At 32.5% G+C, this 25,870-nt stretch overlaps 1 protein-coding gene across 1 annotated transcript in view; it reads left to right on the top strand.

The window, feature by feature from the left end:
- Nucleotides 1–22,595, top strand: part of LOC126978175 (uncharacterized) — a 54,710-nt gene extending 32,115 nt beyond the window's left edge. The window contains exons 8-9 of the mRNA XM_050826941.1: nt 1,078–1,230; nt 17,180–22,595. Of these exons, the coding sequence (XP_050682898.1) occupies nt 1,078–1,221 (144 nt within the window). The 3' untranslated portion in view covers nt 1,222–1,230; nt 17,180–22,595. The remainder of the gene's footprint in view (nt 1–1,077; nt 1,231–17,179) is intronic.
- The last annotated feature ends 3,275 nt before the right edge of the window (nt 22,596–25,870 follow it).

Here is a 25,870-nt window from a genome sequence, read left to right as displayed (position 1 = left end):
TGGGCCATTTTGTGACGTCACGAAAAATATCTTTATATATATATAATTCTTCTGTGAGTGTGTATGTCACTGAACTCCTCCTAGACGGCTGGACCGATTTGGATGAAATTTTTTGTGTGAGTTCAAGGGGATTCGAGGATGGTTTAGATTCACAATTGAACAACCTCATAAACGGCTGGACCGATTTTCGTGATATTTTTGTGTTCCAGTGAATTTGAGATTGGTGTGTGTCTTCATGTGGATTCGAGAATGGTTTAGATTCACAATTAAACTACCTCCTAAACGGCTGGACCGATTTTGATGATTTTTTTGTTCGTTTCAGTGAATTTGAGATTGGTTTAGATTCTCAATTCCGTCCATATAATATAATTCTCTACGTCCATATAAATAAGAACTCCTCTTAACGGCTGGACAGATTTTGGAAATTTAAGACGTGTGTACAGGACAACGTCTGTTGGGTCCACTAGTTTATATATATAATTAAAAGCGAAACTTTTTACTGGTAGGAAGCTAAGAGTAACGTGGTATAAAAACTAAATCTTATAAACTTACATAAGGTAACTTAATTTAAAATTAATTTCATAAGTGTTTCTATCTGATTACCTGTCAACCTCAATTTTTTTCGACATTTTCACAGCTGTCAGTGTCTACTACCGAAATGTATCAATGATCTTTTTTTTTATGGAATAGGAGGACAAACGAGCGTACGGGTCACCTGGTGTTAAGTGATCACCGCCGCCCACACTCTCCTGCAACACCATAGGAATCACAAGAGCGTTGCCGGCCTTTAAGGACGGAGGTGTACGCGCTTTTCTTGAAGGTACCCATGTCGTATCGTCCCGGAAACACCGCACAAGGAAGCTCATTCCACAGCTTCGTGGTACGAGGAAGAAAGCTCCTTGAAAACCGCACTGTGGAGGACCGCCACACATCCAGATGGTGGGGATGATATCGTAACTTGTGGCGTGTCGTGCGAAGCTGAAATTCGGCGGCAGGAATCAGGTTGAACAGCTCTTCGGAACACTCCCCGTGATAAATGCGGTAGAATCTAAGTATTTATGTTATAAATGTTCGCAGTGCACGTGGCAGTGTTGGGACCGGTCGCCTCACGTGCAACACTTCACCAAGCACCGCGACGAATACGTGTCGTTACTTCGTGCGCACCTGAGGGAGAACGTGCAACTGGGTGACTCGGTGCTCAAGGGGCGTGTCGCTGTTTGACTGATGCGGGTACTTAAATAATTTATTAAATAGTTATATATTTTGTTGGTAGCGGCGACTGGTTGCGCCACCGTGGTGTCCCATGGTGAAATATAGCCATTAAATATATAATATGATTTAAATTATATATATATATACCTGGTGTTAAGTGATCATCACCGCCGCCCACAATCTCTTGCAACACCAGAGGAATCACAAGAGCGTTGCCGGTCTTTAAGGAAGGTGTACGCGCTTTTTTTTAAGGTACCCATGTCGTATCGTCCCGGAAACACCGCACAAGGAAGCTCATTCCACAGCCTACCTCATATAATATAATGTCTTGAAAACCAATACAATACATTTTATTTAAGTTCAGTAAAAATTATTACAAAAAAAAAACATCAATTAAAACAACTAAAAAGAAGTAAATACAATATGAACTATAGATTATTTCAATAATCTGTATATAACAAAACAAAATATAAACAATATGTTATGTTTCTAAAGTGATAACCCTCACTTCTAGGATTAATACACAAATAAAATTTGAAAAACAAAATTTTATGAACGATGCGGGATTCGAAAGCACGACCTCCGGGGTTCCGTGCCGGTGCTCTAAACAACTGAGCTTACCGTTCGAGTACCGCCTCGTTATAAAATTCTGTTTGCTTTGTTCAACTCTCAGGTTGTGGCTTCATCTACACGATCTATCTATCTACTTATCTATCTATATATCTACTTTACAGTTGATAACCTGCTCAAACGCAATATTTTGCATATTAGGAAATTGACTTGAGATATCGCTCTTGTAAATCTAAACAATATGTTATGTTTTTAAAGTGATAACCCTCACTTCTAGGATTAATACACAAATAAAATTTGAAAAACAAAATTTTATGAACGATTCGGGATTCAAACCCACGACCTCCGGCGTTCCGTGTCGGTGCTCTTATTTTATTTGTGTATTAGAACAAAATATAATATATATAATTATTCTTATACTTTTGCCCGAGGATTGGAAAATGAAAATAAAACTAAGTGGTTATAGTATATGTTCATACAGAAAAATTCGTTTGTTCTACCTTAAATGACAGTTTTACACGTTGTGGTTATTTGACTTTATTATAAAGATTTTGTTGATGAACGGATTAAGAACGGTTCTTCGATCGCCGAGACTTCATTTTGGTGATGATGGGCTAATCAGGTTTAAAGAAAGTATTCTTAAGCACTTACCTGACACTCACTTTGCATAAGCCAAATAAGTGGTTTTTCTTTTTTTTTCTCTCTTTTATTTCAATTCGCAGATTAAATTTAGTCATAGTATTATTTTTTCGTAAGTAATAAGGGAGTATTTTTCTTAATTATTATGTTCACCATAATTGTCATACACTTTGGAATATTAAATTGTGTATGATGTGGTCTACTTTGATAAGTAAGTAAGATAATACACACATCAAAAAAGTCTGAGCAAAATGCATGATATTAGTAGTAGGGATTCGCCGGTTCTGGCTCACAGTAGTAGGGATTCGCCGGTTCTGGCTCCTCGATTCTGGCTCACTTGTTCGTGATGCCTACTAAAAAAAAAAAAAAAGAAGTTTGGTGTCAAACTGGGGGTTTTGATGTATTTCCGAGCGATTGCGCTGATCCGTTTTTCGATATCTCTTATAGTTTCAAAGTTAGCATTTTAAATTAAACAGATCCATAATCATTAATAATCACTGGTCATTTAGCTAATGATTGGTGAGCGACTCAATGTCTAAATTTCCATGAACGTGATACAGGTAATTTACTAATTACCTCTATCACATTCGTTACTACGATTAAAAAGACAGTTTCTGTATTTATTATTTATTTTTAAAACATGATTTAAATAAAGTATATAATAAAACATCATTGCAGATTGTATCATTTTCAAAATATTTGATGAAATCATTCAAACTCTTCTTATTAAACTTAAAGTATAGATACATTATGCAGTACTCGCCACACACTGCGGTATATTCATTCTGTACTCTTGCAGTATTGTAGTTATACATTCTGCAATTCCTTTGTAAAAACATCAGCTGGAATCCCTGAGGTGGACGACCATATGAATCGAAGTATTGTCCAATACCCTGCTCATCAATGTGTATTGCAACCCAGTGAGTGCCTGGCTTATTATCACTATCTAAATTGCTGACAATATAACAGGGCGTTACAACATATATCGGCAATCGGTTTGCCGCATAAACATTATTTTTAATACTGGGATCGATTTTGTTCAAATAATTCTGTATCTCGATTGTATTCATATTAGTTGAGAACAGGGTCTTGTCAGTTGCGATGATTGAATAGTTATGTGGATCATAATAACATAAGCACTCAATAAATAAGGCTTTAATGTATCTTATTCATGTATTTAAAACTTATATGGTTACAATAAAACAAAATATCATTACAAGCGATTCAAATATAAATCTATGAACATTTGATGAAATTATATTTTCATCAATTTTATTATAATATAAAAGCTGATTGAAAACGAACTTTGTACCTACATACTTACGTAGTCATTAGTACAATCTGGAAATGTTGACTCCATTAAACTATCAATAATTGAACTTATCATTTAAGTGCCATTATGTTTCACCATAATAAAACAAAATATCATTTTATATACATATTTTTATTATATAAATTTATAAGGTAATCTAGTATTTAATCAACATAAAAAATACACAAGGATACAAACGATTCAAACATTAATTATTATATTCTAACTGCTGTAATCTACAGAAATATTACGATTTTTATCAATTTCAATAACATTATCGAATTCCGCATAAACAATACAGTTAATTGTTTGTGTAAGAGCTGATTCAAAACGAACTTCTAATCTTACACTACCATGTTTTATAAGATTCCAATGACTTGAAGAATTTGCTGATAAATCGGGTGTTAAGTCGAAGGCTAGCAAGCAAAACCCTTTGGCATATTGCTCTCTTGATACTCCATTGCCTTCATTTAGGAAATGTATACCTGTTCCTGAGAATAACGTATGATAGACCGTAGTAAAAATATTATTGTCAAACGATGGCTGTAAGGCTTTTGAAGGTATCTGTTGTCCATCTATGTATAAACAAAATGTATTAATATCATAATTTTCGAAATTGAATGGGTTTTTTGTGAGACTACCATTAAAGGATGCATTATTCACAAAACCGACTATACACCTTTTGGGTATTTGACCAAGGAATATGTTATCAAGGGTTTTCCCCTGAATGCCTGATGGTATAGTTAAAACTTTGACTTCTGCTCGCGTGATTGGATATTTTGCTGTAGTAGATGATAAAACTTTTTGATGTGCAAGTAGCACAGTTGGGTTGATTCGTGCTCTTCGAATAATAAGAGTTGCATCTGTAATAGACACTTTAAATTTATGGTCAGTTGATGAAGCCATGAGATTGAAATTTTCTCTAGAACGAACTAACTTTACGCACATGTCAACGCCATTAATCAAAAATTTTTCTTGATTGAATAAATCTCCATGTAAATGTCCTATCATTTCTATTTCTTTGCTTTCACTAGCCAATTCTTGTCTTTTAATAAATCCTTTATTTTGTTCATCAGTTGCATCCATTTTTCCAGCTGAATCTTCATACCATAGACCACAAGTGAGATGAGATTCTTTTGCAGCAGGTGCATAATTCAATAGAGTTTCAATATAAGCTCGATATGCATATGTATTATTCGGTGGCGATACAAGTTTTTGATTTAAATATACATCAAGTTGACTGAAAAGTGTATGTAACCAATTATTAACTGGGGCCACAACTGTCGGTACTGTCAGTTTTGTATAATCTTGATTCAAAACTTTAGCTTTTATATGGAGTAAAGTATGGGATAAATCCACATAGTCATCACCTGCCCCAGGTACTTGAAATTCTATTGGTCCATCATCAGCAAGTGATGAAATGGGCTTATAATGAATCCATAGTCCACTTTCAATGCTAGTTTGAGTTGATGGTAATGCAAATAAATCCAATTCGGACTTAATGCATTCACAAGACTGACTATGTAAAAATGACATATTTAATCAGTAAATATATCTTTGATTTGTTTTTGATTCAATTTTAATTTCTTAATAGCTTTCGCTTTCGCAGTCAATGATGGAATGATCGCAGAGCGACGTTTTCGTTTTGTTATATACCCAGATCCAAACATGTTGATATTATCTATTTTAGCATCGGCTTTTCGTTTCAAATTTGAGCTGACTTCTTTTAGACGAGTTTTTATTGAATCTTCCATGGGGCGTGCATTAACCATATCTGATAATATACCTACACCGGTACTTAATGCTTCTTTACCAATAGTTCGAACACCACTAGACAGTAGTGGTAAAATAGATCTAAACAGCCCCCCAAGAAAACTTCCGATTCCATGACCTCTTTGATACGGTGCTCCTTTATAAATAACTCCGATACCCGATCCGGCCTGGTGAGTATAATAGTGTTCATATGGACATGAAATATTATCACGTTTGCCGTACATTATAATTTTTGAAAGTGGAGTTTAATGCACACTGTTCCAAATTGGAATGGTATCTTTTGACCGGTGCTTGTTCTTATATCTATTTCAATTGTATCAAATTCTCTACGCATCACAGGTAGGTAATGGGGAGGAGAGAAAACGTGCATTTTGTACGCTCCATATATGTATTTTGAGGGATCCAATGGTATTATTCGTAAAAGGGGTGTCATAACATCTCCAACGATTTGAGGCTCCACTATGTCACAATAAACAAATAATTGAGACGGTAAACCCAAATGCAAATTAGCTGGACACTTTCCAAAATTTTTTTCAACGAGGTTCCTGTTTGGTTCGAACCCTAGTTGAAGACATAATTTAGGTGATAGAGTTACAGATTTTATGGATTCATCCGTTATTGTAGCAACTACAATCCTTGAAACCTCATCGCACTTAAATTTAATTTTTTCTCGAGTGTTATTCAGTGCCATCAAAATATGATTTATGTTATCGTAATTTGTGGCTGGAATATGTGTCTTGTAATAAACATATGACGGTTTACTTTCATTGGGTACTTGCATCAACTTTGTTATATAAATAATGTTTTCATGTTCTTGAACGGTGAACATAGTGCATGGGTACTGAAATTCTACTACTCCAACCCTCCATTCACCTTCTAGTATTGTTGGTTTTGGCAGTTTCGTAGAAAATAATGTTGTTGTATTATCAGGAAAATAATCCATAGAACTATTGCTTAGTAAAGTTAAATAAAAACTATCTTTATTCATATTTTTTTCAAAGTAGAAGCTAATATCCAGCTATTAAATTTATTTGGATAACCTCTCCACTTCACCAACAATTCTTTTCTGTTACCGGTATATCGAGAGCGTATTATTTTATCTATTTTGTATTTAGTAGTGGGGTCGAATATGATTTTTTGTAACTCTTTTTCATAAAAAGTACCAACTATCTCTTCGCCTTCTAAATCCTTTAAAGTAAATACTACAAACGGAGATCGGTGTATTATAGTAGATACGATGAATATTTCGTCACTCCAATTTGATTCATATCCTTTTTGGAAAATATGTTTATGTTTTGTTATTCTAACATAATCTCCAACGTGAATTCTTGGATTCACCATACTAATTGATGTTTTTATCTTACTTTCTCTATCATATAAATTTCGCCATACACTCATTATATTTGTATTATTAACATCACATGGACACATTTTTATACTAGAATGAAAACTATGATTATATGAATGCACTAGATCTTGTAAAACATCAATGTATTTATGAGTATTTTTGTGTGTAAAATAGCGCCACATTTTCATTTTAAGAGTTCTCTGAAATCTTTCGACAATACTTGCTTTAATATCTGGATTATTGGTTGTATAATAATTTATGTTTTTTAATTTAAAATATTTTTGTACATATTTGGAAACAAATTCAGTTCCTTTGTCAGACTGTATATGTGTAGGTGTAGTATTAGCTTCAGCAAAAATACTTTCAAAGCATTCCTTAACTGTTTCAGAGTTTTTCTTTTTCATTGCTCGAACATACGCATATTTACTAAAGACATCAATAACACAAAGTATGTATTTGAAACCATCATTATATTCAGAATAAGATCTCATATCACTTAAATCGGCCTGCCATAACTCATTAATATTAGACAAAATATATCTGTTACGAGGAAATTTTCTTTGAACAGGTTTATGTAATGTATATGTTTCTTGTGATTGTAACCACTTTAAGACACTATTTCTGTCCATTTTACCCTTCATTGCTTTTGACAATTTATCAATAGTGCTGTAGCCAGCAGGATGTGATGCATCATAATAAATTTTATTTATTTCTAATATGGGGTCCATTTTTCCCAGTCCGATCTTTTTTTTAGTTTCCCTGTGTACTTATTACTTGTTGGTGTAGAAAATTCTTCGTCAGGTACTGATTTAGCTTCAACCTCTTTTAATTGCAAATGGTTTATAAAATCCAATCGCTTTGGGTTCCCGATATAAGTGAGTGGTACTTTTATTTCCTTTAAAGTTGTTGCGAATTTTTCCCAACCTATAGGTTCACTTTTCTGAAGAGCTCTCAAGGAATCACTCACCAAGTCCACAATATTACTCCCAGGTATTTTTTCATTATCTATAATCACGGTACCAGATTCATCCCAGCTTATTTTATTTTTATTCAAGGAAATCAAATTTAGTAAAAGTTCACCTTTTTTAGCATATGTTTTCGGTATTAGTTTCAGTATTTCAGAGCTCGTGTATATTTCTCCAATATTTTTGTTAACCTCCACTGATGTTTGAGAAGGAACTACATTTATTTTATTCACATCATGATTTATATAATCAGTATCGATTTCATTATGACTTTGATTAAAACCAATATATGAATCATTATCATTTATAAGTGGTATGTGGTATGGTTGTCGATCCTCTTTGACGAAGTTTAGATATCTTTGAAGGGTTTGCAAATATAAAATACATTTCTTTCGATCTTCTATGTCACTGCTTAAGATATTTTGCATATCAGTATCTAATCGAGATCTTGGCGTATCATTTTCTTTGGGTTGTTTTAACTTCTCCAATAATGATGGTTCAATAAGTAACATTTTTTTAGCATTATCCATTTTCTTAAATAAATGAATTAATCAACCCACTTAGAATAGAACCCAATATTATCGGTAGAAATGAACCTCCTTTTTGTACAATTATATTTTTTCTAATTTTATTCGTACCTTTTCTTACCAATTTTCGAAGAATATTTTTATATTTCTTTAATTTAGATTTTTCTTTCTCGGCCAATTCAACGTTACCCCGCAGTACGTTATGAATACATTCACAAATGTAATTTATTTCTGTTTTGTTACATGATTTTAATAAAGCTTTTTGATATTTTGGCTTCAGTTTATGTAGAGCAATTAACAAATCTTTATGCGTCTTTAAACGTCTATGCATCATTTATAAATGATCGAAATTTCTTGATTCTTACCATATTTAAACCCTTTTGTGGGTACATAAACAGTGCAATATCCATCGGATGGAAATATCTTTGTCTTAACGCGACACAATTCATTTGTTTCTTGTTTCAAATCAATCATTAAATAACCATGAGCTTCATTGGTAGCATCTCTGTAAGAATCTTCCAAATATTTCGGATTTTCAGGGAATACTTGACGAGATAAGTATCGAATTTGGGTTTTATCTCGAGGATTTTTGAAATATATTATATAACTTGAGTTGAGTGATATATCTCTTTGTCCTTTACCTTGATGAAACAAATTTTGAGATAAATAAAACACACTTAAGTTTCTATGATGACTTCCTTTCGTGAATATATCAACAATACGACCATCTGATTCCCTCATCAGGTCATCAATTATTACAAGTTGAGGATTTTTTCCGTCAAACATAGATAAATCAGGTAAACCTTGAAGATAATTAATGTGGTTGAGATTATATAAAGGCTGCATTTCATCAAAGCACCAGGTGATTTGGGTAAAATTTGTATCACAGATATCATTCAAAAATTTTATAAAATTATTTACGAAAACTGATTTTCCACATCCACTTGGACCAGCAACTATTGCAGTGAATGGATGATTGAAATGATGCATTATCTACTACGTCTATGTGTGTTAAGGTTTAGTATAGTAATGAAACAATCTGTTATTAAACCACCATTTATTTAAACAGAAAAATCGATAATTGAAACAATATACAGTACATCATGTTTTACTCCGCAACTTATACATCTAAATACAATAATCTCTCATTTGGTTTTTTAAAACTATAATAATTTATTCTTAAAATTTAATTTAATATTTAAATTATTAATATAATATTTAAATTTTAATATTTATTAATATAATATTTATTCTATTTTATGATGACCCCAAGCTAATGTATCAATATTATTCGGTAAAATGTACCGTTTGGTATCATTAAATGACAGACTAGATTTATTTATTCTTTGAGTAAAAATATTATGCTTTATTGACTTAAATCTAAGCATTGAACAATATTCGTTCTTATTTTCAAATAAGCAAGTCTTATAATTTTCCATTTTCATATTCTTAGTAACACTTTTATTAACCCCCTTAGCTTTAGCTGTGAATTTTCCCTCAACATCTAATGCATACATTTTAGATCTAAGTCCTACAAATTCATTAAATATATTACCATTGTTTTCATCTTTAAAGTAGCCTAACTTCTTTTTATTGAGTTTTGGATAGCCAAATATATTTTTTTCTGTATAGTCAGAGGTATCGAAACGCAAATGTAAATCAGGTTTTATATCTCTGTAAAAATCATCTGTAAAAATTTGATATATTAAACTATCAGTATCTGTGTACAATAATTTTAATTTGTTTTGAAACTTTTTAAACATATAGTTATAGTGAAAGTCGTACATTAGAGTTTTAGAAATATCCAATATACAAAATCCCAAATAAATAGGTTTATTATGGAACAATTTCGTCTTTCGTAATTGAACTGCAACCAAATTTTCATTAAAAATAGATAAACTATGGAATTCTGGCTTAGCAATTAAATCTTGTGCGCCTAGAATTTTACCCTGATTTTCCCAATGACTCAATAATTTTACATTTACTCTTTTTTCGATATTTTCCATTGTTTTTCCAAACACTGAGTTATTCATTAATTTATAAAAATCTTTTTCGAAATCAGATGTGGCTAGTTTACGCATGTTTGTATTTAAATCTATATAATATTGTAACCATGCGCATTGTTTGAATTTTAAAATTCTATGAATTTTTTGTAATTTTAAACCCATTGTCAGACATTGCTTTAAATTTCTGTAGTGAATCACATATTTAATTTTATTACGAAGGTTTGGAACTAATTTTATGTCTTTTGTATTACCAATACATATATTCTCAGGACATAAGGGTAGGTCAGAATGTAAATCATGCAGTTCAATAGGATATTCTAGATCTACTTCCAAAATAAAACCATATTCATAATCATCAGGGACATCAAAATTAGTTGTGACATCTACCCACTCAAAACCTCCTGTAGGAAGGAATTGAGACATGGCCCATCCGTAAAGGTTATTAGCATCAAGATAAGTTAAAAATGAGTTTGGTGTGTCTTTATCATATTCTCGCATATATTTGTTATTTGCTTTGGCATAACGATTGCTACATTGAGATACACCTCCTCGAATGCCCGATCTAATAAAAGCTATTTGTTCAAAGTCTTGAAGTAATTCTAATTTAATTTTTGTGCATTTTAACATAGCATCCCAACTTAACCCAGGTGCTGTATAATAATGAGCTGGATCTAGACCATATGTTTGCAAACATAGGGCTCGGAAATTTTCAAACACATCTGTTAAAAGTAAAACATCGGTTTTAAGATATAAATCAGAATAATCTGACATATTTTGACAATGAAAGTGTTGCCAAACATCCTTGGCATGTTCATAATCTTCATCGGAAATATGTGTGTCGGTTAATGTATTGTAAAATTTATCGCGACTAGGGAGTGCTGAAAGTTTTAAGGAATCATGTGATGACATAAATTCATATGGATAAATTCCTTTTTTTCTAAGACGTAAAAAATCATTATTATTTGGAAAATTATATTTTAATGTTTGAAATTGTTCCTCCATCAAATTTTGAACAAGTTTGTCTAAACTACAAGGCAAAAATTTAAACGAATCAACGAATCTCAATTGAATTTTATGATTATTAAATTTTATCGTTTTTGTGAAAGAAATGTACTTTTCTTTCGTTTGTGGAATAATATCAATTTCCCCTTCAATAGAATTTAATGCATGAACAATAAAATGAGAGTCATATTGACTAAGATTGTGTAAAAAAACTGGGATGTGATAGGGGATTCTAAACTTTGTCTTACATACTTCGTGTGCAACTCCTCTAAAATGTCCTGTATGCGAGTCAAAGTATAATGCACATTCACCATTTAAATTAAATTGACATATAAAGCAGTCTTTACATTGCGAAATAATTTCATTATCATTGGAAGTCAAAGGCTTTGGACTTATGACAAAAGAATTCTTTGTGCAAATCACTTCTAAATCTTTATACAACTGATTCATAAAGACATGAGTACAATGAGGACCACTATATGTTTCATATTTTGATAAACTATCATCATATGAACATTTGATATAGTACCCAAAACTATAAACTTCGTGTTTGTGAACATTAGTTGTATAAGGTTTTGATGGATCGTTAAAGCATGTCTGAATTGGATTAAGGAAAGCTTCAAAATCCGCGTATATAACAAATGGTATTTGTAACATCTTATTAAATTTATCAAATTTTAAGACATTGTTTGAAATTGGTTGTCCAAACCAATCTTTTAAAGTTTTTTCTGTACTAGGCAATTCCACTTTAATATGACAACAATCATTCAATTGATGGGCTGATAACTTATCATTTGTTGAGAAGTGTAAAAGACAACCGTCACAGATGTAGATTGCATGTTCATGGTTTGAAATTTGACCACTTACTAAACGCGATAGGTTTTTAATGTAGCAAAAATGATTAATTGTTCCGTGCGAAATAAATAATAAATTGATATGAACAATTTTCCGTGATTTTGTTAAATACAATGGACCAACTAATTCATGTACTTTCTTTTTACAATTGTATTCAAGACCAAAAACATTTACACTTAAATTATTTAACCTTTCTACTTTTTGTATATCTGTCATTTTAACAGGAAACGTAACTCCGTCAAAATTTAATTTATTTGAATATTTACTGTAAGATGAAACTCTCTGAGAGTTCTTAGTAACTGGATATAATGCAGAAAGCAAAGCCCATTTAAAGCATAAATCATCCGAGTTTTGTACATTTATAACACTTTTTTTTAATTTGATTTCTTTAGGTAATTCAATGTATGATTTTCCACGTAATGGATTGAATTTGTTTATATTCATGTCTAATGCATTTATTTTCTTAAGACTCCAACCACTATCTTTTTTCTCAAATGTGCTAATTTTAGTCATCAACATATCACATAAGGACGAAAAGAAAAAATTTAAATCCTCACCCTGCATTATAGTATAACTACATGTTTGAAATTCAAATTCATTAGAAATATTTTTTGTTTCTTGAACAAAATTAGCGTGCAGAATAAAATTAACTTTAAAAATTGTAAGCAATCGAACAGATTCCTCAAATAGTGAAATAATTTCATTTTTAATAGAATTCAAAAACATTTCTGGTGTTTCGAATGTTTGTAATTGGTTGGATTTACTCTTTATTTTATATGAGATTATTCTATTACCAAAAGCCGATTCGTGTACTGTGACATTTTTTAAAGTACTATGTAATTGCATTACGTTATTCTTATGGAGGTTACTTCTAAGATGATTTGCATAATATCTTTTCCGTATTAAGATTTGACATAAAGAACAGTTCACCATTTCATCGTTCACACTGGTGAGCCCCGATGATGTGGATGGTTCCCCTTGTCTTCCTCTCTTTGTACTTGTATCATTGTCTTCACTGTCTTGTAATACTGCACTTCTTCTCTTAAAACCTCCTCCACTTTGTAGAACAGGTTGACTACAACATAAGTGAATGATATTAGCCACATTTCATCAATAATATAATACTAAATAATTTACAAAGAAAATAACTCACTTGATCATTTTTTCAACCTCATTACATACAAAGCAGAGTTCCATATCGTTATGTTTAATTTTCCAAATGATGAGAATATAATAATATTATTTGTATAAGAGAATAAATAAACTAATAACTAAACTGAACTAATATTTATGTATTTCTTCATAGCTACCTACTTATTGTTAAAATTATATTTCTTATAATTTTCTGTTTCTAAAATTTTCTTCGTAACATTGTATAAAATCTTTTTAATGTCCTTATAACTTTCATTATTGTCGATTGTATAATATTTTAATCTATAATCAGCGTATTTCCATTGTTCTTGTGCAGGCGTGTTTTTTATTTTATTGAGATCATAGATTTCTATTTTAACCAAATGTGATGCATTTCTTCCGTCATCTGCATTAGTTGTAATGTAAATACTTCCATTATCCTGTGCTCTGGATATTGATGATGATATTTTCTTTTGTTTTGTTTTTTTCACTTCGAATAATGCATCTATATTTTCATTTGAGCTGGCCCTCTTCAAGGATTTAAGTTGAGGAACTTTTAATGAATCCTGACTATCTTCAGACAAGGGATAGTAAAATGTTTTATATGTATTTTCTTCCATTGTTGGGTTGAATGCATTCTACAACAACAATAAGACTGCTTTAGAATAGTATTATACATACATATCTTAATATAACAAATGATATAACTTTTTAATTTCAAAGTGAATAATAGATAAAACTTACCTCCATTGCAGCAAATCACTCAACAATTACACAAGACACAAAATATATAATAATTTGACTGAATACGCCACTTCAATGATTATTTTTCTGAACAGTTCTAGCATTTTATACTAAAATATCGTAAAAGTAAATTTGTTTATGATTAGTACTGGTTTTTAAATATTGTGATGAAACATAATGGCACTTAAATGATAAGTTCAATTATTGATAGTTTAATGGAGTCAACATTTCCAGATTGTACTAATGACTACGTAAGTATGTAGGTACAAAGTTCGTTTTCAATCAGCTTTTATATTATAATTATTTTAATTAAAATTATTGATGAAAATATAATTTCATCAAATGTTCATAGATTTATATTTGAATCGCTTGTAATGATATTTTGTTTTATTGTAACCATATAAGTTTTAAATACATGAATAAGATACATTAAAGCCTTATTTATTGAGTGCTTATGTTATTATGATCCACATAACTATTCAATCCTCGCAACTGACAAGACCCTGTTCTCAACTAATATGAATACAATCGAGATACAGAATTATTTGAACAAAATCGATCCCAGTATTAAAAATAATGTTTATGCGGCAAACCGATTGCCGATATATGTTGTAACGCCCTGTTATATTGTCAGCAATTTAGATAGTGATAATAAGCCAGGCACTCACTGGGTTGCAATACACATTGATGAGCAGGGTATTGGACAATACTTCGATTCATATGGTCGTCCACCTCAGGGATTCCAGCTGATGTTTTTACAAAGGAATTGCAGAATGTATAACTACAATACTGCAAGAGTACAGAATGAATATACCGCAGTGTGTGGCGAGTACTGCATAATGTATCTATACTTTAAGTTTAATAAGAAGAGTTTGAATGATTTCATCAAATATTTTGAAAATGATACAATCTGCAATGATGTTTTATTATATACTTTATTTAAATCATGTTTTAAAAATAAATAATAAATACAGAAACTGTCTTTTTAATCGTAGTAACGAATGTGATAGAGGTAATTAGTAAATTACCTGTATCACGTTCATGGAAATTTAGACATTGAGTCGCTCACCAATCATTAGCTAAATGACCAGTGATTATTAATGATTATGGATCTGTTTAATTTAAAATGCTAACTTTGAAACTATAAGAGATATCGAAAAACGGATCAGCGCAATCGCTCGGAAATACATCAAAACCCCCAGTTTGACACCAAACTTCTTTTTTTTTTTTTTAGTAGGCATCACGAGCAAGTGAGCCAGAATCGAGGAGCCAGAACCGGCGAATCCCTACTACTGTGAGCCAGAACCGGCGAATCCCTACTACTGATATTACAAATTTACCATTTATATTAATTAGTTTCTTAGTCTTTATTCACACAAAGTGCATAGGTATGTAAACTTTTTTGTTATTGATGACATACTGGCTGGTTGTAAAAAAAAAATTCGATTATGTTTTTTTTTTCATAAAATTAAATGAATGGGAATTTGTTTGAATTTAAGTGCGGTTTTATTGCTATTTTGAGTTGATTTTATAATTTTACCAACCATTTAAATAAAGTTAGCGACAAAATTTAATTGTTAGATATTCTTTACGTCATGGAGCGACGTCATTTGACGGCAAATGAAATGCAAAGAGCTGTAGGGATGTTGGAAGCGGGAAGTAATCAATCTCAGGTATCTCGGCATTTTGGCATTCATAGAAGTGTTATTTGTCGTCTTTGGCAGCGCTACAATAATACAAGGGAACCCCCTGAACAGCATTCAGGCCGTAAGAGGAGTACTCGGCAAGACCGGTACATACAACTGACTGCAAGACGCCAGCCGATGTTAACGGCTCGAAAGATAAGTTTGAGGCTACAAAATTCAAGTGGTGTTGATGTAAGTCCCCAAACTGTGCGAAATCGACTGCATGAGTACGGCCTACGAGTTCGACGCCCAATTAGGTGCCCATCGATACGTCACGGGAATCGCGCTCGTCGGTATGAATGGTGTAGAGAACGCAGAACATGAACCCAGGAAAAATGGGATAAAATTATGTTTTCCGATGAGTCGCGATTCGGGTTTAGGCCTGATACAAGAAGGATGCGAGTGTACCGTCGGCCCGGAAATACTGAAAGGCTCAGGTGCATTCAGGAAGTTCATCCATACAGCGACTCAATATCGACTATGGTATGGGCGGGTATTATAAAGAACAGGCGAACTGTTTTTGTTCGAACGAAATTGCACAAACCTTTGGCTCCGATTTTACGTTAATGCATGACAATTCGCGTTCACATACAGCTCGACGAACTAGTCAATACTTGGCAACGGAGAACGTCCGGGTATTGCCCTGGCCTGCACAATCGCCAGACCTCAACCCCATCTCTTGAGACGTGTTTTGAAGGACTTGGACGGAGTGACAACAACCCAACAGCTGAAGGATTTGTTACAATTCCATTGGGAGCGAATACCGCAAGATGACATAAAAAGTCTCATTAATTCAATGAATAATCGTTGCCGACAAGTTCTGAATAGCAGAGGAGGCCATACTTTGTATTAAATTATCCTATTCTTTCACAATAAATTAATTTTCTTTAGAAATTTCATTTCGTTAAAAAATGTTTAGTTGCTTATGTACCTTAGTTTCTACAGTATATTCTAATATTGTTAATTTCTGTTATTAAAAGAACTTATAAAGACAAGAGTTGTTATTTTTACATCATAGGTCCCTAAAAATATTATTTTAAAAATAAAATACAACGTTATAATGTGAAAAATCATCCTAAAATTTAAATTTGTACATGTTGCTTAGACTTTTTTGATATGTATAATATATAAATACTAACGGAAGGCTCCTTTGCACAGGATGCCGGCTAAATTACCGGCACCTATTTCTGCCGTGAAGCAGTAATGTGTAAACATTATTGTGTTTCTCTCTGAAGGGCGCCGTAGCTTGTGAAATTACTGGGCAAATGAGACTTAACATCTTATGTCTCAAGGAGACAAGTGCAAGTGTAGTGCTACTTAAAATTTTTGGATTTTTCGATCATAAAAAATAAATAAATATATTAAATGATGGTTTGGTTCACGTAATAATATATTTTGTGTTTATTTCAGTGACAATCGGTGTGTTTATCAACTCTTCAGTCCACTCAACTTAATTTTACTAGAATAATGAAATTTATAGTTAAATATATTTAAAATTTGTCAATTATATGTGTACCCTTGTTTATTCATTTGTACGTTTGTCAAAAAGCAAACTGGACTTTGGACAGAAGTCGTTGTCTATTAGATATAAAATGGATATCCAGTAAATATCTATTATGTGACCAATACAAAGTAGGTAGTCCACTATAAGGTCATATATTAAAACAAATATTAACTTCTCTTAAAAAGAAGCTAAATCATATCCCACATTTGCTTATAAATAGCATTTATACATATATGCAGATACAACATTTGATAAGTGTAATCATATTAAAAAAAAAAAAATTAGTCAGTACTCAAAATAAAGAAAAAGTAAATAAAATATATATTTATGTATTACGTTATCACGGTAAAGTATAATTACTTCTGCGGCTTGATTCAAATCCAACAAACACAATAAACCGCCTTAACTTTTACTGCCTTATTCATAATAAAACGCTTTTAGAAGGTATTAAGCTATATTTGTTAAAACGCGTTTTAAGCCTATCGAACGTTCGATAAAATTCCTTATTCATATTCGCTAGATAAATCTCCCATAACTAATACGTCTCTATAGTACGCAATGTTGCCATTTCGTACAAAAAAACACGATTTTATCTAATTTAATGAGGAACTGTGAGTGGAAACAGACATCTTTTCAATGTCAATGGTTTGACAGTTGTCAAAAGTCGATGTCAAAATAATTTCAAACTTCAAAAATCAAAGTTTTGAAGTCTGTCAATCTATGACGGATTTGCAACAACTTTGAGCGGGAAGCTATTTATCACATTATTTAACGAACAGCTGATCGTTGTCGGCCATGTTTTTCTGCGTTCGAGTGTTTAAAATAGGTTTATAGAAGGGTCATAGCTACTAAAGTCACGTCAGTTTTATTGAAGAGATAACGAGCGTTTTAGCTCTAACATGCGATTATGAATACCATTTTTTAACAAGCGTATATTAGCGATGTTTTAAATCTCCGGTAAGTCATTATGAATAAGACAGGTAATATATCCGTACCGATACCTCAGTTCCAAAGTGTAACAAGTTAAGAAAATGTTACATAAAAGATAAATCACAGAGAAACAAGGCGATAAGTGTATGCACTTTAGTTGCTACTTCCAATACATCTACATAAGTCTAAGATAATTTCGCGTCTTACAGTCATAATACGGTTGCGGTGATAGTAATGTACGTAATAAGTATCCATCCATCTACTTTGTAGTTAATGTCTTTCATAGCGGTTGAAATCATCCCAGCAACATGTACCAGGACTTTATATGTAGTTTAGAGGTTCATGCACAATGCACATCTTAAAATTATTATACAAGTGTTGACCAGTTGGTGTTCTGAAGTTATGTATGAAAGTTGTTTTTCTCAGAGATAAACTTTTTTTCTGAATCGTTAATTTGTTTATGTAATATAAATTGTAATTTTTTGTGTTTAACCACATATTTGCTAGTACTTTTATTCTGATAAATAGAGTAATTCGTGCGAAATTATTCCCTAACAATTCCTAAATATTCACAAATGCACAACCTTAATGTTCAAGTTTTCACTTCTGCTGGCACTCCCAGAGTGTAATTCGTATTTTTTTTAATTTTGTTTGAAATACCTTTTCATTCAGAAAAGGTTTTTAAGTTACTCTTTGGAAGTGAGGTATCGTTACAATCCGTTTCGTCTCTAGTGAAAAAAGCTTAAAACAATATGCACTCACGGACGCCCCCTGTCATCTGAAAGAGTGGAATGGAAAACGAAATCCACAGGGACTTTTATACTGTCCTTACATATTTGTCGACAATTTGTGATTTTGTCCATGAAATATAAAAGTAGTTAAGTTATGAAATATCCTATATTATAAGGTAAATATCTACTGTTAACTGTCAATATTCTATTTGAGTAAATTTTTCTAACAAGACGGTTAACCTCCTGTCTGCTGCCGTTACCATATGACAAATGGAACCACCGTGAGGTTTAGTACGGTGTTATTAAGTTAGCACACGAGACATTAATCGAGTTGTAATGACGTGCGATTATATTTTTTAATTGTCTTAGCCACTTAATATAGCGAGCGACTGCGCAAGATAGCGACTAACGAATGAGAAATAGAGAGTTAACCTAAGGCGAGAGAAAGAGAAGGAGATCTTTCACAGGCTTTCGTTGTCATTGTTCTTTGAAGTTATTTTTTGGTCACATGGCCTGAGTGATCGCCTTAAAATACCCTTACTCAATTGGTTTTTGTATTAAAAAAAAACTGATTTTAGTTTTCCTTTATAATATATATATTAGGATTACTCTCATTTCGACACCTATGACGATGTCTGTGTACGCTTTAGAATGGAACCTCTGTTTATACGGCGCAAAAAAAGCGATTTACTGTTACTCCATATGTTATGGAATAACCTTATAGACTGTTCGAAATTATTAGAATCTATATATCTAAGCGTACCGGACTACAGAACCCGTCACACTGCCTTGTTTCACGTCCCCCAAGTAACTACAAATTATGCCCAGAACAATATTTTAAAACGTATAACATACTTATATAATACCGAGTACGCAGGTACTGACATTTTTGCGACGTCTAAGCAACGCTTTTTACACGAAATCTCTATACTTAAAACACACGAAAATAAAATTGTATAACATAAACACGAAAACACTCTATCACCTACACCCTCACTCACCTACACTTAACACACACACACACACACACACACACCTCTTAAATAATATTATTTTTAACGTATATAATAATATAAGCATAAAATAACAAATGTATACCTATTAAAGTTTTGTAACTATTATTCTTAATCCTAAATTGGCATATTTGTAAAATTATTTGTAAGTCTATTGTAATGGTATATAAAGCTGTTGGATTATTAGTAAATAAATAGATAAAAATAAATATATATTTCCAATATTCATTTTGTTAATAGTAAAAACCAGCCTAGCAAAACTCTCTAAGAAAAAAGCGATTCACTCGATGGTATGAAACGTGCAGTCATTGATAGATTGACAGATGACGGCTATAATCTTGTAAAAAAAGGAGATAGCTGAAATCCACTACGTTCTGAGCAAGTGTTCGCTTTCAAACTTAACCGGATTATACTTCGTCGCCAATCGCCATACTGTAATTACTACTATTTCAAACTTATGTCAAATAAATGCACTTATGTCAAAAGGCCGCCTCTTATTACGTAGTATTTACATACTCTTTGGTAAAAACTGACGTTTTCAATAATATGCCTGACATATTTTTTCGACGAAAAGTAGTTTCACTTAACCCGTTTCTATTGTTTAAATAAATATATTCTTAATCCTAATTGCCAGTTCACAGTAGATAGTTAAGTTAGAGTAAAATTTAAAAAAAATGCGAAATAAAACCAAATTATAAAGCGGGTTTCTCTACGGCTGACGACTGATTGGTTTTAATATAAGGTTAGTATTATGTTTAAGTAAATATTGCAAATACATTATGAAGAACAAAATTGATTGTGAATTCCTTTAGATCGAAGTATTTTTATGAGTATTTAGTTGTTAATAAAAATTGTCTTAAGTACAGTTACAATTTTATATTGCTTTTAAATTTAGTTGAAAGATCATATACTTTGTTAAAGAGAAATAAACATTGGTATATTTTAATATTTTAGTCAAGTATTTAGTTTTAATTCAAACTAAAATCTTACTAATTGTTTAAACAGGGTCCTATTTAGGTGAAGTACTAAATTTTATTGTATTAAATTATTTAATATTTACAGCTTTATTCACGTTTTATCGGTGTCCGTACCGACTAGTAATTGGTAAGAGGTTGAGATGAGAGATGTTATCGCGAACCCTGCACACTCACCCTGATGAAGGACCTCCGAATGGTCAGAAAATAGTCTGTACGGACACCGACTAAACCTGAGTAAAGCTTTAATAATGACTCACGAAAGTTTTAATAATTCATTGTAATAAGCGTTATGTTCGGAGTTATTCGCCTTTGAAACGAAGTATTAAATATAACTACGAAAATGATGATAGTATGTCAAAAAAATGTTCCCCAGTGTATTCCAGCCCTACAAATTATTTACGAGAGCAGACTCATGATAATATACTTTGACAGTGAGACAATAATAAAAAGATATATTACACATTAACTATCTACTTGAAACAGCCCCTAGCTATTACATAGTTTATTCAGCATGTTTATTACAGGCACAGACTAGTAAAAAAATAAGGACTCCGTGTCACCTTACATAACAGTGTAGCACCAAAACAATCCAATTAACGTGTAAATACATAGCCCCAGGCACACTACAGGCCGATAGGCGCCATTATGAGAATTGTCATCGTCTGTGACAGATGAGTTTCAATAAAATATTTTAAAAATATATAGTATTTGTGGCCATATATGATTATTTAAGGAAGAAAAAAATGTGTAACTAGTATCCCCCGTAACCGCACACACACACGCTTCACTTGCTAATATCACGGCGCGGAGTCCTTCTTTTTTACTCGTCCGTGATTACAGGTAAGTTAACGACACATTCACAGTTCTCTGGTATGCAATTTTGCTATTTTTTATGAAGAACTAGGAAAAGCGCGTTGAAAAATCGTGAGACAATACACAAATCATACACGAATCAAAGTCGTCTCAACCGTTGTCAATCGTCGTCTTAAAAAAATACGTAATGGATTAGTTAAATGAAACAATTCTTAATAATAGCAGAAAAATAATAATAAAATGATAATAATAATTCCTATTTGCAGCATTGTAAATGTAGTCATGCCAGTGTATAACTCGTGGCAAACACGAAACGAATCCAAAATGGCCACCAATAGTGTTTCGCTCTCACTCGCACATGCTATATCATCTATTTGCCATCCCTGTTTTGCCGCCATTTTCAATATTGGCTCGAGTTGTGTGGGTATAATTTCGGCCTTACATAATTTGCCTGTAACTCTTAATTTACACTAACGTCATACGTAAATAAATGTGTGGTTAATGTTTTTACGGCAGTAAACTTTAGATAATTTATGCGTCTAGAAAGAGCGTCTTGTTGGCAACACACGATAATGGGCCGGGCTTATTACGCTCTGCACTTTGTTTTAGTGTACTTGCGTTGCTGAAAATAGAGGGTAACTGTTCGCCGCTATTTTTCGACGTGTTCACATCTGTCACAGTCTAAACGTATGAATTATCTAAGCAGTAAGCGAATACTGATAAAACGTTCTCAGGTGAATAACTCCGTAGCTCGGTAGTAATGTTTGATTCACAATAATTCTCAAAGATTAGATCTAGCAGCTAAATAGTATATTTTGTATGTGTTTTAAGGTGTTTTAATAAACATATTGAAAGATATTTTGTTTTATTTGTGTTTTTTATAAAAAATCTTGTTACAGTCGGCAAAACAAATTAATGTTATACTTTCGTTATAATATCTAGCCAGCTTATAACCTATTTATAGGTCTACTAATTATTTATAAGTAGACTTACTTAAGAGCGAAAATTTATTGAAGTAGGCGTTACTTTGTGGAAATCCATAATTATTCAAATGTTTTGAGTTTTCTGACTCTGGCACGAGACTCATGTCAGAGTTTGGCGAGTCAACATCTGATGCCTCGTGTAGTGGCGAAACACGTATCGAATTGTTTAAAGACAAATATTGGCGGAATTATCACTAAAGAAAACTCAATACTTTTAGATACTTAAGAGCGTTAATGCCTTGTGAAATCGCACCTGGGCCACAAGATTTTCGCAAAATAAGTAAAAAAAATCTAGAAATATTATTTAACAACTCACTGTAGTTATTATAACATCACTAGCTGACCCAGCACACGTTGTATTGCCGATATTAAAATCGTGATACAAAACAAAACTGTTGATCGTAGATGGGTGAAAATTTGAAGTTGTATGTATTTTTTAATGCTCATAATCAAATTAATTTAAAAAAAATGTCAAAAAATTAAAAAAAAAAATTGGCGAGGACCACCCTTAACATTTAGGGGGATGAAAAATAGATGTTGATTCTCAGACCTACCTAATATGCACTCAAAATTTCATGAGAATCTGTCTAGCCGTTTCGAAGGAGTTTAACTGCAAACACCGCGACATGAGTATTTTATATATTAGATATTCAAATTCAAATATTTTTATTCAAAATGGGATATAAAATCACTAATTGAAAGTCAAAAACTACCACTCATTCCAAAAGTTGCCTCAGACCTGAGAAGAGCGGGCGCAACAAACTCAGCGGGCTTCTTTTTTATATAATAAATAGCTGACCCGACAGACGTGGTTCTGTAGATAATAAAAAAAAAAAAATACTATTTTATAGGAATTTCCCAATAATATTTCAATACATCATGTTTTATTTCGTAAATAATGCTCCCTGTTGTTATAATGAAATTGTTTCACAGTGAAACTGTCAAACATACAAAACAAATATTGAAAATAAAAATCTCTCAAGTTGGACTAAACTGCACTCCATGAAGTAATCCCCATTTAAAATTCGTTCATTAGTGTAGGAGTCCATCGCGGACAAACAACGTGACACGTAATTTATATATATTAACGATATGGTTACAGTGTAAAATCGTACAATAAAATTTATTATTTAATAGCCTGTGGGTGGTCGCTCAATTCTCAATCAGTAATCAGGTATCATTAAGAAAGTCATTTATGTTATATGTTACCTTTACCACACAAACGTTTTTAACAATTCTTTTGAATTTCGTAATACATTTGTTTTGAACATTATCTGGGATCTTGTAAAAGCATATACAACGCCCCACAAATGACTTAGTCGAGTAATAGGCATTATAAGTTTGTTCCTGGTGATAACATTATGGTTATGACAGTTTCTAGCAAATTCACTTATGTGCCTAATGCCTATGAACATACATAACATTATCAAGAATATATTGAGAGGCAACAGTCGATATGTTTATTTCTTTAAATGTTTCTTTAGGACCTAGGTTATAAACAGCGCGGATAGCCCTCTTCTACAGCACCAATATGGAATTGCCAGCATAGTCCCATAGCAATATAGCTACAATAGGACATAATACTATGAAAATAACTAAAGTAAACTAGTCGCGCCGTATCTACGTCGGTTAATTTTCTAATCTTTTTAACCGCGTATGCTGCAGAACTAAGTCAATTAGCCAATCCTTCAATATTGGGGTCCCATTGTTCAAATTAAATGATTTTGTTTCAATCAAAGAAGTTTATGTCTGTCTAAATGTGGTGTTAGCGTCGAAAAATGAACAAAAGATCGATCGAAGATTTGTTCGTAGCTATGCAATGACGATATCTACACGCGTCTCGCGCTAAACCTGTCTGTGTGAATCACCGCTATATTTAAGGGAAGGTATTCATATATTATATAAAAAAAGCTGTGCGATGTGCAATGCGACATACCATCGAATATAGTCCGCGTCTGGCGTATGAAATCCGAAAACTCCGTGTTCGATTCGAGAACACTCCTGTAACTGCCACAGCTGTTTACGGCATACTTGGCATCGATATATCGAGCGACGATCAGTTCTGTGGTCACTGGTTGTAAGAGAGGCCCAAACTACAAAACTCATTAAGGCGAGACTTCACTATAATCAACCACCTGCAACTATATAAGGTGCGAATTCGACCTCAAATGGAGTACCTACTATTATCATATCTGGGCGGGCGCTCCCCAGTACCAGCTTCGTTCATTTGACCGCACACAACGAGGCTCGAATCATTGACGACCAAGTCATCTCCGATCGGCTTGATCCTTTGGCGTTGCGTATAGATGTGGGTTCTCTCTGCATCTTCTACCGTATTTATCACGGGGATTGCTCAGAAGAGCCGCTCGGGTTGATACCAGCGGCCGAATTCCACCACCGGATATAACGTAAAAATGCAAAATACGACCCGCATTACGTTGACGTCTGGCATTCCACAACCGCGCATTTTGCAAGAGATTTGTTGCCTCGCACAGCCACTTAGTGGAATTAATTACCGGCTGCTGATTTTCCGAACCGATACGACTAAGGGAACAACGAATTGAATTATACATATTTGAGTGCTGTATGTTTGTTCCAAAAAATTTTAGCAAATTCAGTAAACATGAAAACACTTCTCTTTTCCCATCCAGGGACCCCACCAAACTACAAGTACCTTGCTGTAGAACTACATTATTTCAGAGAAACTGTTTTGATATGTGCATAAAAATCTATAATCACATCCCAAAGATAATAAGAGAGGTATTGTCAAATAGGAATTTCCCATCTAAATTGAAAATATACCTTGTTAAATACTGCTTATATTCATTAGACGAATATTTTCAATTAAAAACTTGAAATTATTGTTTTTAATAATTTATTATTAATAAATAATACTGCTAGTAATCTTTTGTTAAATTAATGTTATTGTAATTAATGATTTCGAAATGTATTTTGTAAAATTTGCACGTCATAAATGTGGCAAACATGTACTTTATAATATTTATTTATGTAACACCAATCTAACATAATCTAACGTGGTCCATACAGAGAATAGACGGAAAGAATGAATCCAGAAAGAATCAAAAATGGCAAAAATTTAAACAACAGCTCTTTCAAATAATATAACGATGGATTTTGCAAAGTGCTTGT

The sequence above is a fragment of the Leptidea sinapis genome, chromosome 47 (genome assembly GCF_905404315.1).
Source record: "Leptidea sinapis chromosome 47, ilLepSina1.1, whole genome shotgun sequence".
NCBI lineage: Eukaryota > Metazoa > Arthropoda > Insecta > Lepidoptera > Pieridae > Leptidea > Leptidea sinapis.
This window is presented reverse-complemented; position numbering and strand designations above follow the sequence as displayed.